At 41.9% G+C, this 18,819-nt stretch overlaps 1 protein-coding gene across 4 annotated transcripts in view; it reads left to right on the top strand.

Moving 5' to 3' along the window:
- The window catches only part of spata5 (spermatogenesis associated 5), a 180,137-nt gene that overhangs the window by 10,958 nt on the left and 150,360 nt on the right, over window positions 1-18,819 (top strand). For all 4 annotated transcript variants that reach the window (XM_047352892.1, XM_047352891.1, XM_047352890.1 and 1 more), the window contains 2 exons: window positions 3,703-3,804; window positions 3,892-4,045. In XM_047352892.1, the coding sequence (XP_047208848.1) occupies window positions 3,703-3,804; window positions 3,892-4,045 (256 nt within the window). The remainder of the gene's footprint in view (window positions 1-3,702; window positions 3,805-3,891; window positions 4,046-18,819) is intronic.

Genomic DNA, 18,819 nt, shown 5'->3' with positions numbered 1-18,819 from the left:
TCGAGAACCGTGACCTCTGACTTGGAGGAGCTGATCTTCATCCCAGTCGCTTCACACTCGGCTGCGAACCGCCCCAGTGCATGTTGTAGGTCTTGGCTAGAGGGGGCCAGCAGGACCACGTCATCTGCAAAAAGAAGAGACGAAATCCTCTGATCCCCAAACCAGACCCCCTCCGGCCCTTGGCTGCGCCTAGAAATCCTGTCCATGAAAGTTATGAACAGGACCGGTGACAAAGGACAGCCCTGCTGGAGTCCAACATGCACCGGGAACAGGTCCAAACTCCTGCTCCGCTTTTACAGAGACCGGATGGCCCCTAATAAAGGGCCACCGACAATGTACTCCTGGAGCACCCCCCACAGGGCACCACGAGGGACACAGTCGAATGCCTTCTCCAGGTCCACAAAACACATGTGAACTGGTTGGGCAAACTCCCATGAACCCTCGAGCACCCTGTAGAGGGTATAGAGCTGGTCCAGTGTTCCACGGCCAGGACGAAAAACCACACTGCTCCTCCTGAAGCCGAGGTTCGACTATCGGCCAGACTCTCCTCTCCAATACCCTGGCGTAGGCCTTACCAGGGAGGCTGAGGAGTGTGATCCCCCTGTAGTTGGAACACACCCTCCGGTCACGCTTCTTATGGAGATGGGTTCCAGAGCCCACACTGTGCGTGGAGGTGAGCCCGACTATTTCTCGTCGATATCTCTCAACCACCCGCACAAGCTCAGGCTCCTCCCCCCCCAATGAGGAGAAATTCCACGTCCCTACAGCTAGCCTAAGCATCCGGAGATCGGGCCGCTGAGGTCTCCACCATCGTCTGCTGCCTGATCCTTTTTGCACTGGTCCTTCACCGTTCCCCCTGCAGGTGGTGGGCCCACTGGGGGATGGCCTCGCGTCTCTCATTCAGGCTTAGCCCGGCCGGGTCCTGCAAGGTCCCGACCCCAGGTCTGGCTCCAGGGTTGGACCCTGTCTGCGCCATGACGTGCCTCGATTTTGTGTTCCTCATGAAGGTGTCGTGAACCGCTCTTTGTCTGACCCTACCAGGGGTATTAAAGCCCCAGACAACATAGCCTCTATGATCATTCGAGCTCTTAAACCCCTCCACCACGTTAAGGTGGCGGTTTAAGGAGGAGACATTTTGGTTTTTACTAGCTAAATACAGTTTTACTTCCTGTTTGGACAACTTAAAATTCAGATTGAACTGGATCTCTGGTGTTTAAGATGGATCCAAAATGCTAAATAAAGAACTAAAACAGGTGTGTTTTGAAGAATCTGGATATTGCGATTCTTATTTGGCAGATTTCTAGATTTCAAAATAGAACTAATCTAAATTAATCCAGGCTCCATGAAATTAGTGGCCAAAAATAAGAAGCCAGTTTTATTATTGTGTTGCTTCATAATTTGTAGAACCTCCGGATAATAAGACTCGACCATTATTCAACAGGTCCAAAGGTCCAGAAATTCATAAAACAATGTTAAAAGCATTTAGTAATTTTCGTCTAATAGGTAGTAAGTATTGTATTTTGTAAATGTATGTAGGGACCCTAGTTAGTTGCCAGACCCTCTATAATCTATAATATAAAATGCAAAATGAAGGTTGTTTTTTTTAAAACATTTTTTCAGTGTAAAATTGTTCTGTTATTACACATCTTTATCAGAGGTGCTGACAGGTGTGTGTTGGCAGGTTGTAACTGTAAGAAGGTCAGCTTCCCATGGACCAGGAGCTGCTGGTTTAGTAGACACAGATTTCCTGCTGCTGTCAGGATTCCTCATCAGGAATGCAGATTGTCATGCAGAAACCATCTCTGCAGGCTGGATGCACCTCAGACACTGTGGTTTGGATCTCTGGGGTGTTGTTATTTTCGCTCTGAGCTCTAATGAAAGAAAAAGATCCCGCTCAACCCTCCAAAAATACACACATGTACACACTTCCCAGAAAGTTTATGAAAGATGGTCGCCATGAGCTGCCCCTCAACCATAACTGGATTTAAGTGGAACTGCATGTCCGCCTGGAAGAGAATGCCTTCATGAGGATTAATGATGTTACGCAAATGGAGCAGCTCGCTCTCTGTGTCCCTCTGTCTGCAGGTCCAGAGAATCCAAGGTTACCAGTACCAAATGGGTTGAGGAATGCGGAGAAGCACTCCCTGCTCCGTAGTGTTCTTGTCTGCCCAGCAATTTATCTGAATGACTTCTCCCTTCGGAATAAAAATGTCGGAGAAGAGAAAGACAGAACTCATCTTGCAGGCAGACCACCCCAGGAAATGCAGGATAAGTTTAAATCATAAGAAAGTTAAAGTTTCTTAAGCACAAAATGCCCTGAAAACCAGTGAGCAAAGTTAATAAAGCTATTCAACTTAAATCAGGGCTGCAGATCTGTCAGTGTAATATTTTTGTTACTGGTTTATTTTAATACCTTTTTATCAATTTGCTGTTGAACATCCGATCCGTCTTGCAGCAAGAAGGTTCTGGGTTTAAATCCTGGTCTGGGATCTTTCTGAATGCAGTTTGCATGTTCTCCCCTGTTCATGAGTGGGTTTTCTCCGGGTACTCCGGCTTCCTCTCTCAGTCCATAAATGTGCATGCTAGGTTAAGTGTGACTGCATGCATGGTTGCTTGTCCTGTGTGTCTTTGTGTTCCCCTGTGATGGACTAGCGACCTGTCCAGGGTGGACCCGGTCTCGTTTTAATTTCATAGTTAATAGGACCACAAGAGGACTCCAAAGCACTCTCCGGTGAACCCATTCATTAAAGCTGGCATGTATGTGATTTCTCTGGGCTGTTTGATGATGTTTGGCCCGGGAGGCAAAACATTTGGAACCCCTGGACCACAGTCACAAACTTTTAATGTATTTCACTTGGATTTATGTGTTAGACCAACTCAGATTTGTGCAATTATGAAGAAGAAATAAAAGGATACATGTTTTTCTAAACTTTTACAGAACTTTTACAGCTGTGCATCTTAATTATTAATGTTTTACAGAGCCACCTCTACCAGCTTTGCACATGTAGAAACTAAGATTTTTGCACATTCTTTACCGTAAAATACCTCAAGCTCAGTCAGGTTGAATGGAGAGCGTCTGTGAACGGCAATATTTAAGTCGATATTTAATTAATATTTAGGTCTGGACTTTGGGTCATTCTAGTAGATGATAATGATATGATCTGAACCATCCCATTGTAGCCCTGGGTATATGTTTGGGGTTGTTATCCTGCTGGAAGGAGAACCTCCAAGTCTTTTTCAGCTACCAACAGGTTTTCTTTCAGGATTGCCATGTATTAACCACCATCTATCTTCCATCTACTCTGACCAGCTTCCCTTTTGCTGCTGAAGAAAGACATTACCATGATTTGTCATGGGACAATGCGTTTACAATGATAAAAAGTTTTATTTTTGCTAAAATGAGATTACACACAGGTAGGCTATTTACTAATTAGGTGACTTCTAAATGCAAGTGATTGCACTGGATTTTATTTAGGGGTATTACCATAAAGGAGGTTGACATCATTCACTCCACAATTTTCAGATTTTTTTCATTTTCTTCTACTTCCTGATAATACACTACTTCAATGACAGAAAATCCCTATAAAGGCTGTGGTTGTAATCTGACTGCATATTTTAAAAACTACCATGGTTATAAACATTTGCAAGGAACTGTATAAGATGTGTTTGTTTGTTTTGAATGGCTCCATTTTGTGATTCCAGGAGGGTCACTCAGGCCAGCTGTTGGTTTTGGGGGCCACAAACAGGCCCCAGGCCCTCGACCCTGCCCTGCGCAGGCCGGGACGCTTTGACAAGGAGTTGGAGGTGCGTACCAGAAGAGTTCGGTTTTTGGTCTCACCCTGAAAATCCCATTTTCCCATACCTACCTGATCCATGCCATGTTCTGTCCAGGTGGGAGTACCTGGTAGTGCAGAGCGGGCCGATATTCTGCAGAAGCTGCTGGGTCTGGTGCGGTGCAGCGCCACCACAAAAGAGCTGATGCAGCTGGCGGACGTCGCTCACGGATACGTTGGAGCGGATCTCGCTGCTGTTTGCAAGGAAGCAGGCAAGTAAAACTTTGTTCCTCCCTGTTGGACCATGAAGGCATCTCAAATGGGTTTTGCTGGTGAGAATGGGTATCATCTGTGGGGTCAAATCTATTTTTTGAAGATTTTCTTTTTTTCCTTGTATTACATTTAAGTTAAACGATGATTTTTTTTTTATCCTCTCCATTTAAAGGAAAGGTGGGATATTATTAGCCATTAGAGTCTTTAGAAATTCCCATCAGATTTTTATTTTTCAGTTCCTGATTTGGGTAAATTAATTAAAAACAAATTTTAAAGTCCATTCAAACCCATTAAATTCAGCCTTTGAGTGAATGTCAGATTTATAAAGTACAAAAGATAACCAAAGTGCTTTACATATTAACCAGAGTTCACATTCAGAGTAAAAGAACAGGTATAATTATCATAAAATAACCATAAAATCAGGGTGCCTATGCAGTCTGGTGTTTATTTCAAATATTTTCTGAAAAATATGGAAAAATATTCATAATTTCCACACTTGATTCCTAATTTTATGACCTAAAAATTGTATCCATACATTAATTCATCCTTTCTTTGCCCCTTTTTTTCCATCCCTCCTTCCTGTCTTGCTTCCTGTCTACTTTTGTTTCCTTACGACCTTTCCTTCATCTTTCTTTTGTGCCTTCCTTTGTTTATTTACCTTACCTTACCTTTCCTTCCTTACTCTTTCTACTGAACTTTCTTTCAACCTTCTTTCCTTTCTCCTTTCTGTGTCTTCCTTCCTTTTTTCTTCCCTAAGGTTTTTGCAGGTTTTGTTTATAAAGTCTTGTGTCTATTTTTACAGTAAGTTCAATGATAAACAAAATCAGAACTCTGCTCTTTTCAGTCTTTAACACCTGGAAATTTAGACATTATGTCTGGAACTCAGAACACTGGAATGACCCAAAAGGCTCAAAGAAAAGAGACGACTAGGCATCGGACCTAATATGGAGCCCTGTGGAACCCCAAAATAGAGAGGGGTTGCAAAAGGAAAATAACCTTTACTGTAACTCCTGCCAAGCAGGTATAACATTTTTGAAATAAATGATAGTTTTTATCTTTATCTGCAGTTTTACAGAGCAGTTGTATTTAACCAGATCTATAACAGAGTCAGATGACAGATGCTAGATGTCTCTTTGGCTTTGTTCCTCATCTAACTCCCGGATCTGCCGCCCCATTGTTTAGCACTGGTTTCCCTCAATGGCTCAGGCATCCAGCACACAGGTTATTAGGAAAACTTGGTTTATGAGTTTCAGTTTATGTTCCCTTGTTGTCCTGATCTCACTTCAACTTGAGTAAAATTGCCCAAACCTCAGTTATTTCTTGAATAATTTATTTCCTATTTGGTTTTTAACAAGTTTAATGACAAGTTTTCTTGGTATTTGTTTTCCTCCTAAAGCCCTTTTGAACAAAAGGGTTAGCCAACATTTGATTGATTTCCTTTTATTTCAAATAGAGGAAGTTGGGACTTTGTATGGTATCGTTCTCCCAGTGAGAGAGACCACGGAAACCACTAGTTATTGTGAAATTACTGTTCCCCCTCACCCATACTGCCACAAAGTATCCCGCCTCACATCCCGAGGACAGGCATAATGGCCTGCTCTCGATTGTGCGAGTGCATGCTTATTTGTTTTTCTGTGGATGTGTGTCTGTGTGTGACCCCATACCGGCTCTTGGGTGGTCCAGCCGCCTTCGGGTCCGTGGCGTATTGCCTTTCCAGCCGAGGAGGGAGCTTGGACTGCAGCTCGGAAGCACTTCAGCTGAGAGCGTGATTTACTCTCCGCAGAGGGTCAGACGTGACTGGCAGTGTTTTCTGCAGAATCCTTCTCACCTCCCGAGGGAGAAAACAAACTCCCCAAAGCCTCCAAACCAAAATCACTCAGAGAATCTCGGGGCCTTTCAGGAATTTCACAGAGCTCCTGCATCTGAAAGTTGGAAAATATTTTCTCTCTGCTTTCTGTTAGGCCATGGAAAAAAGTTGCATTAAATTTGAAACAATTTTTTTTGTAGCTGAAAGTTAATTAAGGTGGCCACATTTTTGCACTTTATTCATTTTCAGAGGATTTCATGCATTCACCAGGAATGTGAAGGGTACAGATGTCACAATGGCCCGATGTTGGAGGCAGTGGTACATTAGGGCATATAAAAGTACATTTTCATAACCTTTTTAATTGCTACATTGCATGAAACATTTTGTTTTGTTTATTGCACACTGTAATAGATGATGTTTTAGGAAGTTGTTGGTTTGCAGAAATTCACCACAATTATCCCTCATGGTGTGTAGACACAGTCTCTCTCTCCACATGCCTTTAGTAAAAAAGGTCCCAGGTTCCCATTAACAACAGATTTAATCACTTTAAAAGATAAATGCAAAAATTGTTTTCCTTTAAAGCGGAAAAGCAATAATTATTTGTGTTGCTAAACGAAAGTAACAATAAATATTACATTCACATTAGTTTCATTTTGATACATAGATTTGAGCAAAAATAAATAATCAAAATTAGCTCTATTGGCCAAGACTTTCTGCAAAAAATAAGGTATTTGACTTCGGTATCAGACCCTCACGGTGTACAGACAATAATTATTCATATATAAGTGACGGACGAACACAGGACAGACAAGACTGAACAATGATAGTGTAAAAGATGACCAGCAACTCCTGCAGCTCCTGTGGAAGGTTGTACTTGTACTTCATAGTACAAGTGGAATAAATACCACTGGAGGACCCTTTTCTAGTAATTGGGATTTTCTTAAAAACCTACCTACCCAGAACCTTTAGTGTACCCAGGCTGTTTTTTGTATGCGTTTCGACCAAACGGTAGACGAAAAGAGTATCGTTTCGGAAACGATTTCCATACAGACGGCACCATATTAGAAAAATGTGCATCCACACGAGAGCACGCGGCACCACTGAAAATGCTGTAGTATGTATGCTGGGCCCCATGGTGACACTGTGACACTGCCACAGACACACACCAAAAGCAGGTGACCTAAGCACCGGGCATTCAGGGGCAACTCATGGGGGGAAAACTCAAATAAGAACCATCGAGTTTCGAAGGAGAGCTTTTTCTGGACTAATGATGAAGTCATGGTTGTCGAAGAGGGGCAGTAGGTTCTGCTGTAACTGCCATAGCCAGCAGTTCCCTTTGTGTGAACGCAACACTGAACGGCGCCATGTTTGTTGTTCTTGTGAGAGTTAGGGGATGCGGGTTACAGAGAGAGGTGGAGATACAAAGGCATTGTTTCAGAAAAGATGCGTTTCCCATGTGCACATGCTGGATCTGTGTGGACACTTCGCCTTAACGCAAAATACCTGAGCTACCTACACCAACGCTCCTCTCTGTGTGAACAAGACCAAAAAAGGGGGTTCATCTTAAGTCTTCACATTAAAACCTACATTCTTTACTTTCTAATATTTTCCTCGCGCTTGTTCTTTAATATAGCAGACGGGGGGATTTAACAAACCAAACAATGAATCTAGACATAGATTAAATGTCTTCAGTTGGAGAAGTCCGCATTTTGAGCCACTAGATGGCGATGCAGCACACTGGACATTTAGGATTGTGCTCTTAAAATCAACCACGTTTGACACTGATTAAAAGTAAGGATCTAAATTTATTAGGGTTCCACTGCAAGTAAACATTACTTGTATTTGTATAAAATTTGCACACATGGTGAAAGTTTCTGCTTCGTGTGACAGAAACAAAAGCTCAAAAACACACCAAGCTTTGGATCTGTAGTTGTTTCCTTCGGCTGCTCAGGTAACAATGAGCTGTGGGGGGATGCGTGCGGTCGGACGCGGCACTTCCTGAAAAATAAAAACGCGGGGACATATCACAGTGACTCTTGCCACGCTAAGGTCATGCAAAAGATCCTAACAGGGCACAGCTGCAGAGCGGCACACTCCCATACACACACCAGGGCTTTCTATATTTAATGCATACGAGACGCATTTTTGGGTTTAGGTTTCACATCCTGCTTTTGAGACAATACCAGTCTGCATTTAGGTCAGAGAATAGGACCCTTCAGTTCAGCTGTTCCTATCTGAGGAAAGTGGAAGGGAAGGATGGCAAGGCCAAGTGATTGTATGTCTTTTTGTGTGTGCGTTTGTGTGTGCACAGGAGTGGATGGAAATCTTGATGTCATCAGGGGAGTTTTTGTTTGTCCACTCAGAGCCCCAGGAACAACGTCTTGACGACAGATGTGTTATACAACCGATCCTGAACTATAGCGGATCACTGATCGCCGAGCCTAGAATGTAACGTCAGGCGAGAGCGAGCGCACACCGGATCTAATAAATCTCTTTTAAACCTCGGCCGAGGGCTCATTTTGTTTGAAAAACCTGTGCTTTAACTCGTGTGACTGAGGAAATCCAGAAATAATTTTTAAACCAGGAGAGAAAATAAAAACAAAAATGCATCTCAGTATTAGGAAGGCACCACTGACTTGATGACCCTGTTGTTGATCTGCATTTCCAAACACTCAACAACAATCCGATTTTAAAAAGTTAAGCAAATCAGTTGTCCTTTTATTGTGTAATTAAGACTGAGCATAAAACAAAATGAACACATTTAACAGATGAGATGAAAAACAGAGATTAAAACATATAAGTGCGATGATATTAACCACATATAAAGCTGTGTTGTGCTCTAGTGGTTCTGTTTCTGATGGCAGCAGATTGATAAAAAGGTTCCTGGAGAGATTATGAGGAGTCCCTGATAAATATATATAGCAGAGCTGCTGAAACGGATCCTGGACAGGGACACTCCGATGACCTCTTCTCTGTCTCGTCCATAATACACCCAGAGCACACATAATGATCTACTGATGCCACACTTCTCAGGTCACCTTCAGGAGTACTGAAAAAGAACGAAGGACTAAATCCTTCCTCCTAAAATTAACCCTTTGTGTGGGATGTTTAGAATATATAAAACCAAACATCCTCCATGTCTCTGGATTGCAGGGAGATTGGATGCAGTTCTGAAGAATAGGGGGTTTATTATTAAAAAGATTAAAAACTGAGATAACAGAAGATTTGTTTCAGAAATTTGATTAAATAAATGCCATACTGTGCCAAAGTTTTAAACCACTTGCTTTTAAATTTTTTTTACACACATGGGGTCAGACTTCCTTGTAATCTTTTAAAGTGGTTTTAATCCTTAGTTTGGTGGGCTTTCTGGATGTCTTTCAAGATTTTTCCACTCCTGTCCTGTGCTTGGATCTGACAATGACAGCATTCCGTACACTGTGAGAACAAACGGATGGTGGACAAAAACTTTGAACAGCTGACGAACAGCATCTGAAAGTCATTTAACATCAGGACGGACCTGACACACAACTAAAATCAAATACAAAGACTTTTGTTTTAGTCAGCACTAGGTTGCAAATGGGTGGAAAAGGTGTTAAACCACCTCAATGCCTCAGTTGTCTTAAACGAGGACCTCCAGTGGCCAAATGCGATGTTACAACATTCATTCTCCAGCAATGACAGTAAGGTCAGCATTGAAGCTGGGCAGTTCTGGCCTCCTTTCAGATTGTTTCATCATTCAGAGACATACTAATGATTCCTATGGATTTTACTTCCAGCCTTAATAGATTTATGTGTATATTTTTCCATAATTTAAATGTTCATTTATTTTGTTCTCTCTGTGAGTTTGTGTGTCCTAAGAGGGAACATGGTTTTCATCATCGTTTCATCCAGTCTGACATATTTATGTACACATTCAGACTTCGTTCTGCATTGTGTTAGTCACAGCAGAAAAAGCCAAAGATTGGACGCCAGTAACTATTTATAAACGTATTTCTGGCAGCGTCTATGTTGTATCTAATGTAGCATGTTGACATGTCTTTCTGACATGGCTGATGCCTGACGCGTGTCAGTGCGCATGCCACTGCAGGTCAAGCTGACAGGGAGAAGTATTTTTAAAATCCTTTATTTTATTGCTTGTTGGTTCAATGTTTGAACTCTTGATGTCATTTTGGAGTTTGTTGTACTGTGTAATGTACGGATATAAGACCTGCATGCATTTTGATGTAAGCTCCCTGCTGATAAAGATTCAGTCCTTTGCTGTTGGGTTTGCAAAAAAAAATTCAAATAATTTCTGTACATTTATAATAAAAGAACATGCATACAATTAAAACACGGATTATTTCTCTTGTAGCGTTGAACGGATCAAGTTTGATGCAAAGGTTTGAGAAGACTTGGAACTACTTGTGATCCTAAGACGTACACACTGCGGCTGTTTGAACAGAATGGATGTGAACAGCTCTACATTACTGCTGATTATTATTAATGTAAAAAAAAAAAGACTGAAGCTGACAGATTATTATGCATTTTTTCTTCAGCTTCATTTAGATGCAACAGTGCCAAGAAATGCAAACTGCAACACCTAAATAAAACTCAGATTCTGTATCAAGCTTTAATTAACAGCAAAATATATTGGTCAATATTCAAATATCTCTGATAGGTTAATAAAACGACAGTGTCATTGTTTTATTTTAAAACATGAATTAGATAAGGAAAAGTTTGTAAAAATTTAAATAGGTGCAGCCTTCCTATAATTTAAGGGAACGTAGGAGATGTACAGTGCAGACCAAAAGTTTGGACACACCTTCTCATTCAAAGAGTTTTCTTTATTTTCATGACTATGAATATTGTAGCTTCACACTGAAGGCATCAAAACTATGAATTAACACATCTGGAATTATATACTGAACAAAAAAGTGTGAAACAACTGAAAATATGTCTTATATTCTAGGTTCTTCAAAGTAGCCACCTTTTGCTTTGATTACTGCTCCGCACACTCTTGGCATTCTGTTGATGAGCTTCAAGAGGTCGTCACCTGAAATGGTTTTCACTTCACAGCTGTGCCCTGTCAGGTTTAATAAGTGGGATTCAAGCCTTATAAATGGGGTTGGGACCATCAGTTGTGTTGTACAGGAGGTGGATACAGTACACAGCTGATAGTCCTACTGAATAGACTGTTAGAATTTGTATTATGGCAAGAAAAAAGCAGGTAAGTAAAGAAAAACGAGTGGCCACCATTACTTTAAGAAATGAAGGTCAGTCAGTCCGAACAATTGGGAAAACATTGAAAGTGTCCTCAAGTGCAGTCGCAAAAACCATCAAGCGCTACAAAGAAACTGGCTCACATGAGGACCGCCCCAGGAAAGGAAGACCAAGAGTCACCTCTGCTGCGGACGATAAGTTAATCCGAGTCACCAGCCTCAGAAATCGCAGGTTAACAGCAGCTCAGATTAGAGAACAGGTCAATGCCACACAAAGTTCTAGCAGCAGAAACATCTCTAGAACAACTGTTAAGAGGAGACTGTGTGAATCAGGCCTTCATGGTAAAATAGCTGCTAGGAAACCACTGCTGAGGACAGGCAACAAGCAGAAGAGACTTGTTTGGGCTAAAGAACACCAGGAATGGACATTAGACCAGTGGAAATCTGTGCTTTGGTCTGATGAGTCCAAGTTTGAGATCTTTGGTTCCAACTACTGTGTCTTTGTGCGGCGCAGAAGAGGTGAACGGATGGACTCTACATGCCTGGTTCCCACCATGAAGCATGGAGGAGGAGGTGTGATGGTGTGGGGGTGCTTTGCTGGTGACACTGTTGGGGATTTATTCAAAATTGAAGGCATACTGAACCAGCATGGCTACCACAGCATCTTACAGCGGCATGCTATTCCATCCGGTTTGCGTTTAGTTGGACCATCATTTATTTTTCAACAGGACAATGACCCCAAACACACCTCCAGGCTGTGTAAGGGCTATTTGACCAAGAAGGAGAGTGACGGGGTGCTGCGCCAGATGAACTGGCCTCCACAGTCACTGGACCTGAACCCAATCGAGATGGTTTGGGCTGAGCTGGACCGCAGAGTGAAGGCAAAAGGGTCAACAAATGCTAAGCATCTCTGGGAACTCCTTCAAGACTGTTGGAAAACCATTTCAGGTGACAACCTCTTGAAGCTCATCAACAGAATGCCAAGAGTGTGCAGAGCAGTAATCAAAGCAAAAGGTGGCTACTTTGAAGAACCTAGAATATAAGACATATTTTCAATTGTTTCACACTTTTTTGTTCAGTATATAATTCCACATGTGTTAATTCATAGCTTTGATGCCTTCAGTGTGAAGCTACAATATTCATAGTCATGAAAATAAAGAAAACTTTTTGAATGAGAAGGTGTGTCCAAACTTTTGGTCCGTACTGTAGATGTTTGCTGCTCTGGAACGTACAGGTATGTGTTAACCCAATGCCAGGGTGGAAAGGCATCATCAATGACAGCAGAGAAGCCACCGTTGCTGCCCATCAATTTTAGAAGTGTTATAAGGCCGACTCCAAACTATTTTAAATTTATCATTCTGCAGTCAGAAAGATTTTTCACAAGTGGAAAAACATGTAAGACAGCTTCTGATGTTGGACGACCCAGCAGGGTCATCACCAGGGTTCAGAGTAAAAATGTAGTGTACAAACACTACCAATGCATATTCCACACTGTCATTATGTATTAAATAAAGTTGAATGCAGTAAGGAAAAGTCTGAAAATTTAAGTAAACTCGAAACAAAATAAAAATCTAGAGTTTAGGGGGTGTACTTACTTTTTGCCATGATGGTTAGTTATGCATATGTAAGCATTGGTCCTGGCTTAGGTCAGGAGGTTTATGTCATTTGTGTTGGAATACAAAGTCTGACCAAATCTGAATGTTTCAGGGAGATGATGCCGGATCATCGCTGGAACCTGGATCTTATTTTCCTGTTAAACTGTTTGTTCTCTAAATAAGGTGTGAACCACAAGTTGCACATGAAAACTTAGAAAACAGCCGCCAGCACCTGGTGTTATACTTACACCTTTTCACAAAATCCGGGGACTCTGAAATGACCACAAAAACCAAGATTTCCAGTCCAGGCCTAATTCTTACGTTGAACCTGAACCCAACCCACCAGAACGTTTCACAGAGCAGCATGTTGTAATGGATCCCTCTAGGTGTTCTTTGCTGTGTTGGAAGCTCTCATGTGGTCTTGCAGACTCTGGCGTCCCTCTGGAGTACAACTGAGCTCGGTGCTAGCAGATGACTCATTTCCACAGTCTAAACAGTGCAAATTCTGTGTAGCACGTATGTTGAGGTGCGTTTGGGCTTGACCACATCCGGGCGCGTTGTTTACAGGCCACTCTAAACAGGGGAAGCCCGTTGGACCTACCCGGGGCCATTAAAACCTATTCTGTGAAAGGATAAAGTCAGAGCACTGTGCTGTGCCCACTGAGAGCTTTTTGATTAAATAATTGCAACGATTTAAATGGTGATTGTGCATAAAGAAACATGGCTAAAAATGTTAGTGAAGCCTCCTTAAACCTAAGCCTTCAGGGGTTCAAAGGTTTTACCTAAAACCATTAATCATCCGGGCCAGCAGGCACAGGAAACGAGATTACTCCTCTGTGTCGAAACCAGGGAGAAAAACGGCAGCAGAAATGAGCGCAGTTTTGTGTGTTTGACATAAATTCTCTAGTGGAAGACTAAATGAACCAAACAGTGCTAAATGCTTGCTGATGTTTACAACAGCACCCTTGCCTTATAAAGGGCTTTTTCCAACTCATTTGTCCTTTTAAAGACTGCAGGAATTTCAGGATAGGCCACATAAATATCGGTCGGATCAGCATGTGAAGTTTATTTTAGGCGTCTGTTTATAAAAACCTGGAAATGTGCTGCTTGTACTTCTTAACCCCTGCACTTACCTTTACCCAGCCACAGCTGTATATATGTGTGTTTCTAAGGTTATATGTGTGTCCTGCATGTTTTTGCTCGTATTTTAATGTATCGGTCTTTGTGGTGCATTTGAAGAGCACATATTATTGCTGTACTTCAGCTCTGAGAACAGATGTTGGGGAATTTTAAATACAGGTGCAGAGAACGCTCCGGAAGCTGAGTAATGAAAACGTTCCTGTGGTTTTGTTATAGTGTAATGCCCAAAGAATTTCCACAATTCATTAGCGGGAAGCGTAACTCAGAAACTATGGCTCTGACCTGGACTTCCCACGTTGAAATGTTCTGCCTTAAGTGCAGAAATATTATTTATTTTCCTGCTGGAACCCAAAACCTGAAACCTCTTTAAATATTCTTGTCTCTGTTAATAAATTCAGTTTAGAATGACCTTAAGAGGGAGTTGTAGCATGGACTTAAGACTTGCAAAGGTATCCGTACCCCTGAGCTGCATCATAACCACAAACTTTATATTTTATGTATTTTATTTAGATTTTATGTGACAGATCAACACACTGTACCACATAATTGGAAAGTGGAATGAAAATAATACCTGGATACAATTTTCTTTTATCAATTAAAACCTGAAAAGTGCAGCATACAGTTGTATTCAACCATCTTTAATCTGAAATCTTTAACCCCAAAATGAAATCTATTTCAACCTTCAAATTAGTGAATAGAGTCTGAACCTCAGTGGTTTCTGAGAGAACATTAGTGAACAAACAGCATCACGAAGACCAAGGAACAAAGCAGACAGATCAGGGAGAAAGTTGTGGAGAAGTTTAATTCATGGTCTCCGGGCAAGGAGAGCATTAATCAGAAAAACCCGTGGTAACTCTAGAGGAGCTACAGAGATCCAACCCTCATGTGGGAGCATCTGCTGATAGGACAACAATTAGTTGAACTTCACAAATCTGACCAATATGGAAGACTGGCAAACAGGCCATTTTTGAAAGAAAGACATAAGAAGTTCTTTTTGCAATTTCTTACAAGCTATGCATGGGACTCAGCAAACATGTAGAAGAAGGTTATCTGGTCAGATGGGACCAGAATTAATTAATTCTAAATGCAAAACTGTGTGTGGCTGAAAACTAACTTTATACTTCTCCTTCCAACTCCATATGGAGGTGGCAGTATCATGGTGGGGGGTATGAATCAAGTGTGGAGGTTCAACTTCAAGCAGAACAGACCCTACAGACATACAGTCAGAGCCACAGTGGAATGGTTTAAACCAAGGCATGTAATATTTTAGACTCTAGATGTGCAAAGTTGGTAGAGACGCAGATATTTACTACTTTGTGTTTCTCTTAGACATAAAAACCCAGTTGAAAAAACAAGCAAGTTCGTGGTTGTAAGTTGTCAAAATATGAAGAACTTTTAAGGCTTACAATCACTGTTGGAAGGCACCTACTGCTATAACCCAGTCATAAGATATGGATCATGACTAATATAACAAGCTGGCTTTGTTGCTGTGTGGTTTCAGTCTCAATGAGAAGGAGAGGAGGTCCATCATGTGAGGAGAAGGTTTTCTGGGCACTTCCCAATTTTGGGGCTTTTCCATCAGTAGAGAGCCAAGTAGGAGCCACAACTTTAACATCTCATGTACTTGTACTCGATGTCTTCTGCTTCATTCGGGTTGCGGGGGCAGCAAACTCAGTAGAGACACCCAGACTTCCCTCTCCCCAGACATCTCCTCCAGCTCCTCCAGGGGGAGCCCAAGGCATTCCCAGGCCAGCTGAGAGACATACATCTCATGTATTTATTGTTTAATCCTCCCCCTGTTTGTGTTTTTGTGAATTTATCTACATGAATAATAATAATCTGCTAATTTATTTCTGAAGCACTTTTTATTTTATTTTATTTTTTTACTGTTTTTAAGTTTTAAATTTGACCGAACATAGCTCCTGACGTAAGGTTTTCTTTCCTCTGGTCCAGCAGCAGTATTTAGGGGCTGGGACCACAGTTTGTCTTGGTTGAAACACAAAAAACTGGTTCTAAGTAAGTACTGGCCACAATTACCACCTGGAACGGGTTTGGTGGAAAATGTGCATGTGAGGAGACCCTGAGGCAAACCCAAAGCATGCTGGAGGAACTGCATACCCCACTGTGGCCTGGGGGAGCCTTGGTATCCCCTACAATGAGGTGGAGGCTGCCACTGAGGAGATTTTAACTTTTTATAAGAGGATTTAACATTTGAAGGTGTATATCAATTAATTCCCTCATAAAGGTATCTGGTCAACATATTATTGGAAAACTCTACAAACTAAAAACAACTGAAGGAAAGAAAAGAAACAGGAAGTTCTCAATAAAAAAGCTAACTCTGAAGCTCGGGATCCAAGCTGTCATGTGGAATATTCACAGCACCATCCAGCGGTAGCAGGAAGTCTGCTTGATGAGATCATCCAGCCCAAATAAGGAAGGAGAGGATGTACATGAAGGGAAGATCTGTTTTTGATGCACATAATTAAGAACATCTCTGTTACATAAAAACAAATAATCTGTTTCCCCTTAGCCAACCCCACTCTGTGAACTCTTCCCTCTCTTATAATTTGGGCCTCTGCTGATGTTTTGCAAATGTGCATTCTTGTTCATTTAGGAGGCTCCTATTCCTTTCATTTCCCACTTGATTACCACTGAATTTGAAGGATTCTGGAAAGTACGAGTGCAAGAAAAAGTAAATGGGAATATAGGTCCACATGAGGTTCGGATTAAACTGTGTTGTGTTGCCTCTCTTTGTTTTTTCCTCCTCCCTTCCCATCGGATGTTTTCATAACAAAACCAAATGTGTGCATGGAGTCAGCCAAGAGCAGTTCAGAGAAAGTGAATCCCTGAAGCAAAATGTTAAAGCTAAATCGTTGAATCGGGTTTCCGTCATCCTCCAGGCATTCTGGCTGGAGCTTATCAACCCTGTTTCTCTTCATGATGGGTCATTTCTAAAAAAGTTTTTGTGTTTTTCCCCAGTTTGAGATTATCTTTGTAAAACAGTTATTCAACATTCATCAGATGTGGTTTCATACTATGGGACAGCTTAAGTCAGCTGTCCGTAGCATTAGGTACCAAAAAAAATGTTCTGTCACAGCTCGCAAGACTCAAAATTTATAGAAAACAAATTGACAAAAGTTTCTGATTTAGTGAAGTATCTGAGTTTGCGCAGCAAATGTCAAGTGGTTCCATCCATCCATTGCGACCAAACAATCAGCAATCGATCATTTGGTCGCTGATGTAACAGGTCAGAAGGGAAACCCCAAAGGTCCAAAGATGCGTCTAAGCCTGCGGGAATTCATTGTTCCTCAAGTTAGTCACCTAGGTTCTCCGCCCAGTAGGACATGCCCAGATAACCTCCATAGGGAGGCACCAGAAAGCATCCTGAATAGATGCCAGAATCTTCTCATTCCTTCTCGGCCCTTCTCAAAGGATGGAGATCCTCACCTGACCTCTAAGCCTGAAACCAGCCACTCTATGGATGACACTCATTTCATCTGCCCGTGTCTGGGGTCTCATCTTTTTGGTCATGATCCACATCTTATGACCATAGATGAGGGTTAGATTGTAAAGGCTTGGTAAATTGGTAACTTTGCTATTTGGCCTAGCTTGTTCTTTACCACAACAGACCACAGTAGCATTGTGTTCTTCCATTTCTCGCTCAATCTAACTCCAGTCCTTGCTGAAGGTCAACAACAGCACATCATCTGGAAAAACAAAGAGGCCCAGAGGACAGGGGACAGCCCTAGCTGAGTCCACCTGGAAACCATCAAGGTTTTTTGCTGAGAATGTAGACACACCTCTTGTTTTGGTTATTGTATAACCAAAACAAGCCCTTTAAAGCACTCCTGGCACCTGATACGCCCATCAACCCCCCCCCCACATAATTTCTTGTAGCATTGCATTTGCTTTGACCAAATTATTGTCGGACTGTTTCCTCTCTTGCCACATTATGCAGGTTTGAATGTGAGGAATGAGGCGAATAATCTGTAGCATCATGCCCTGTCATGCCTTTTGACAGGTGTATGTGTGTTGCTTTTAGTGTGCTCGCATTGTGAATGGTGCAGATGTATTGGGATCAATGGTGTGGAAAATGGCCTGCTGCTTAACTGAAGGGTATAATTTTGTAGCCAGTTCAGTGCCTGATTTTACCAAATTTTTCTACATTTAAGGATCAATTTACTTTCTGATTATAAAATTACTGCATTCTGTGAGTGCCCCTGAACTGGTCAGGTAGTTGGTAATTGAATTATTCAGGCCTTAGGTCAAGCAGTCAGTTTCACTTTCCGTTCAAGCATTCAGATTGGTGAGGTGATTGGTTCTTCATCAGTGCAGACAGAACATTTGCATACTGCTGAATGAATAAGTAATGGTGTTATTGAGTCATTGCTGTGATATTTGGGTAGCAGCTGGGTAAATGTTCTGGCAGTAGAGCATACGTTCAGGATGTGGCGTGAGAGAGCTGAAACAAGCGTTCATGCAGTGAAACAAGGTTCGAGGTTAGTACACATGATTCTTTAGTCACTGCTGCTGAGCTTCTTTTTACGTTTTACTCTGCCTCGCATCGACATTACACTTTTCAGTTTCAGTCTGGAGCTTCAAAACAGACAAAAAGCTGAAAAAGGTAAAAAGATAGAACATTTCGTGTTGATATGGAGAGAAGGACTGTAGGCAGAGATATCCTATAGAATGAAGCCAAGAATGGGGACACGGCATGCTCACATAAAGCAAACCTGCTTGCATTAATTGTGCTCCTCCGTCTTTTCTCTCTCTCGCTCGCTCAGTCAGAGAGGCTCTGGAAAACATAAACAGGATACAGTCTTGTCTGATCGTAAATCCCCTCTCGTCTGCTGTCTGGCCTCCGGCCGTGTACCACGTCCGTTCCCCACCAGCCCTCAAACACTCCATCTCCCGCAAAGACCCCCACCCAAATCCGCTTCGTTTGTGTATTTGTGCAATGCGTGAGCTTTAGATTCTGACAACTTGTTACCCAACTCTTTGGAGTATGTCACACACACTCTGCACATAACCGA

The sequence above is a fragment of the Girardinichthys multiradiatus genome, chromosome 23 (assembly GCF_021462225.1).
Source record: "Girardinichthys multiradiatus isolate DD_20200921_A chromosome 23, DD_fGirMul_XY1, whole genome shotgun sequence".
Taxonomy (NCBI): Eukaryota; Metazoa; Chordata; class Actinopteri; order Cyprinodontiformes; family Goodeidae; genus Girardinichthys; species Girardinichthys multiradiatus.
This window is presented reverse-complemented; position numbering and strand designations above follow the sequence as displayed.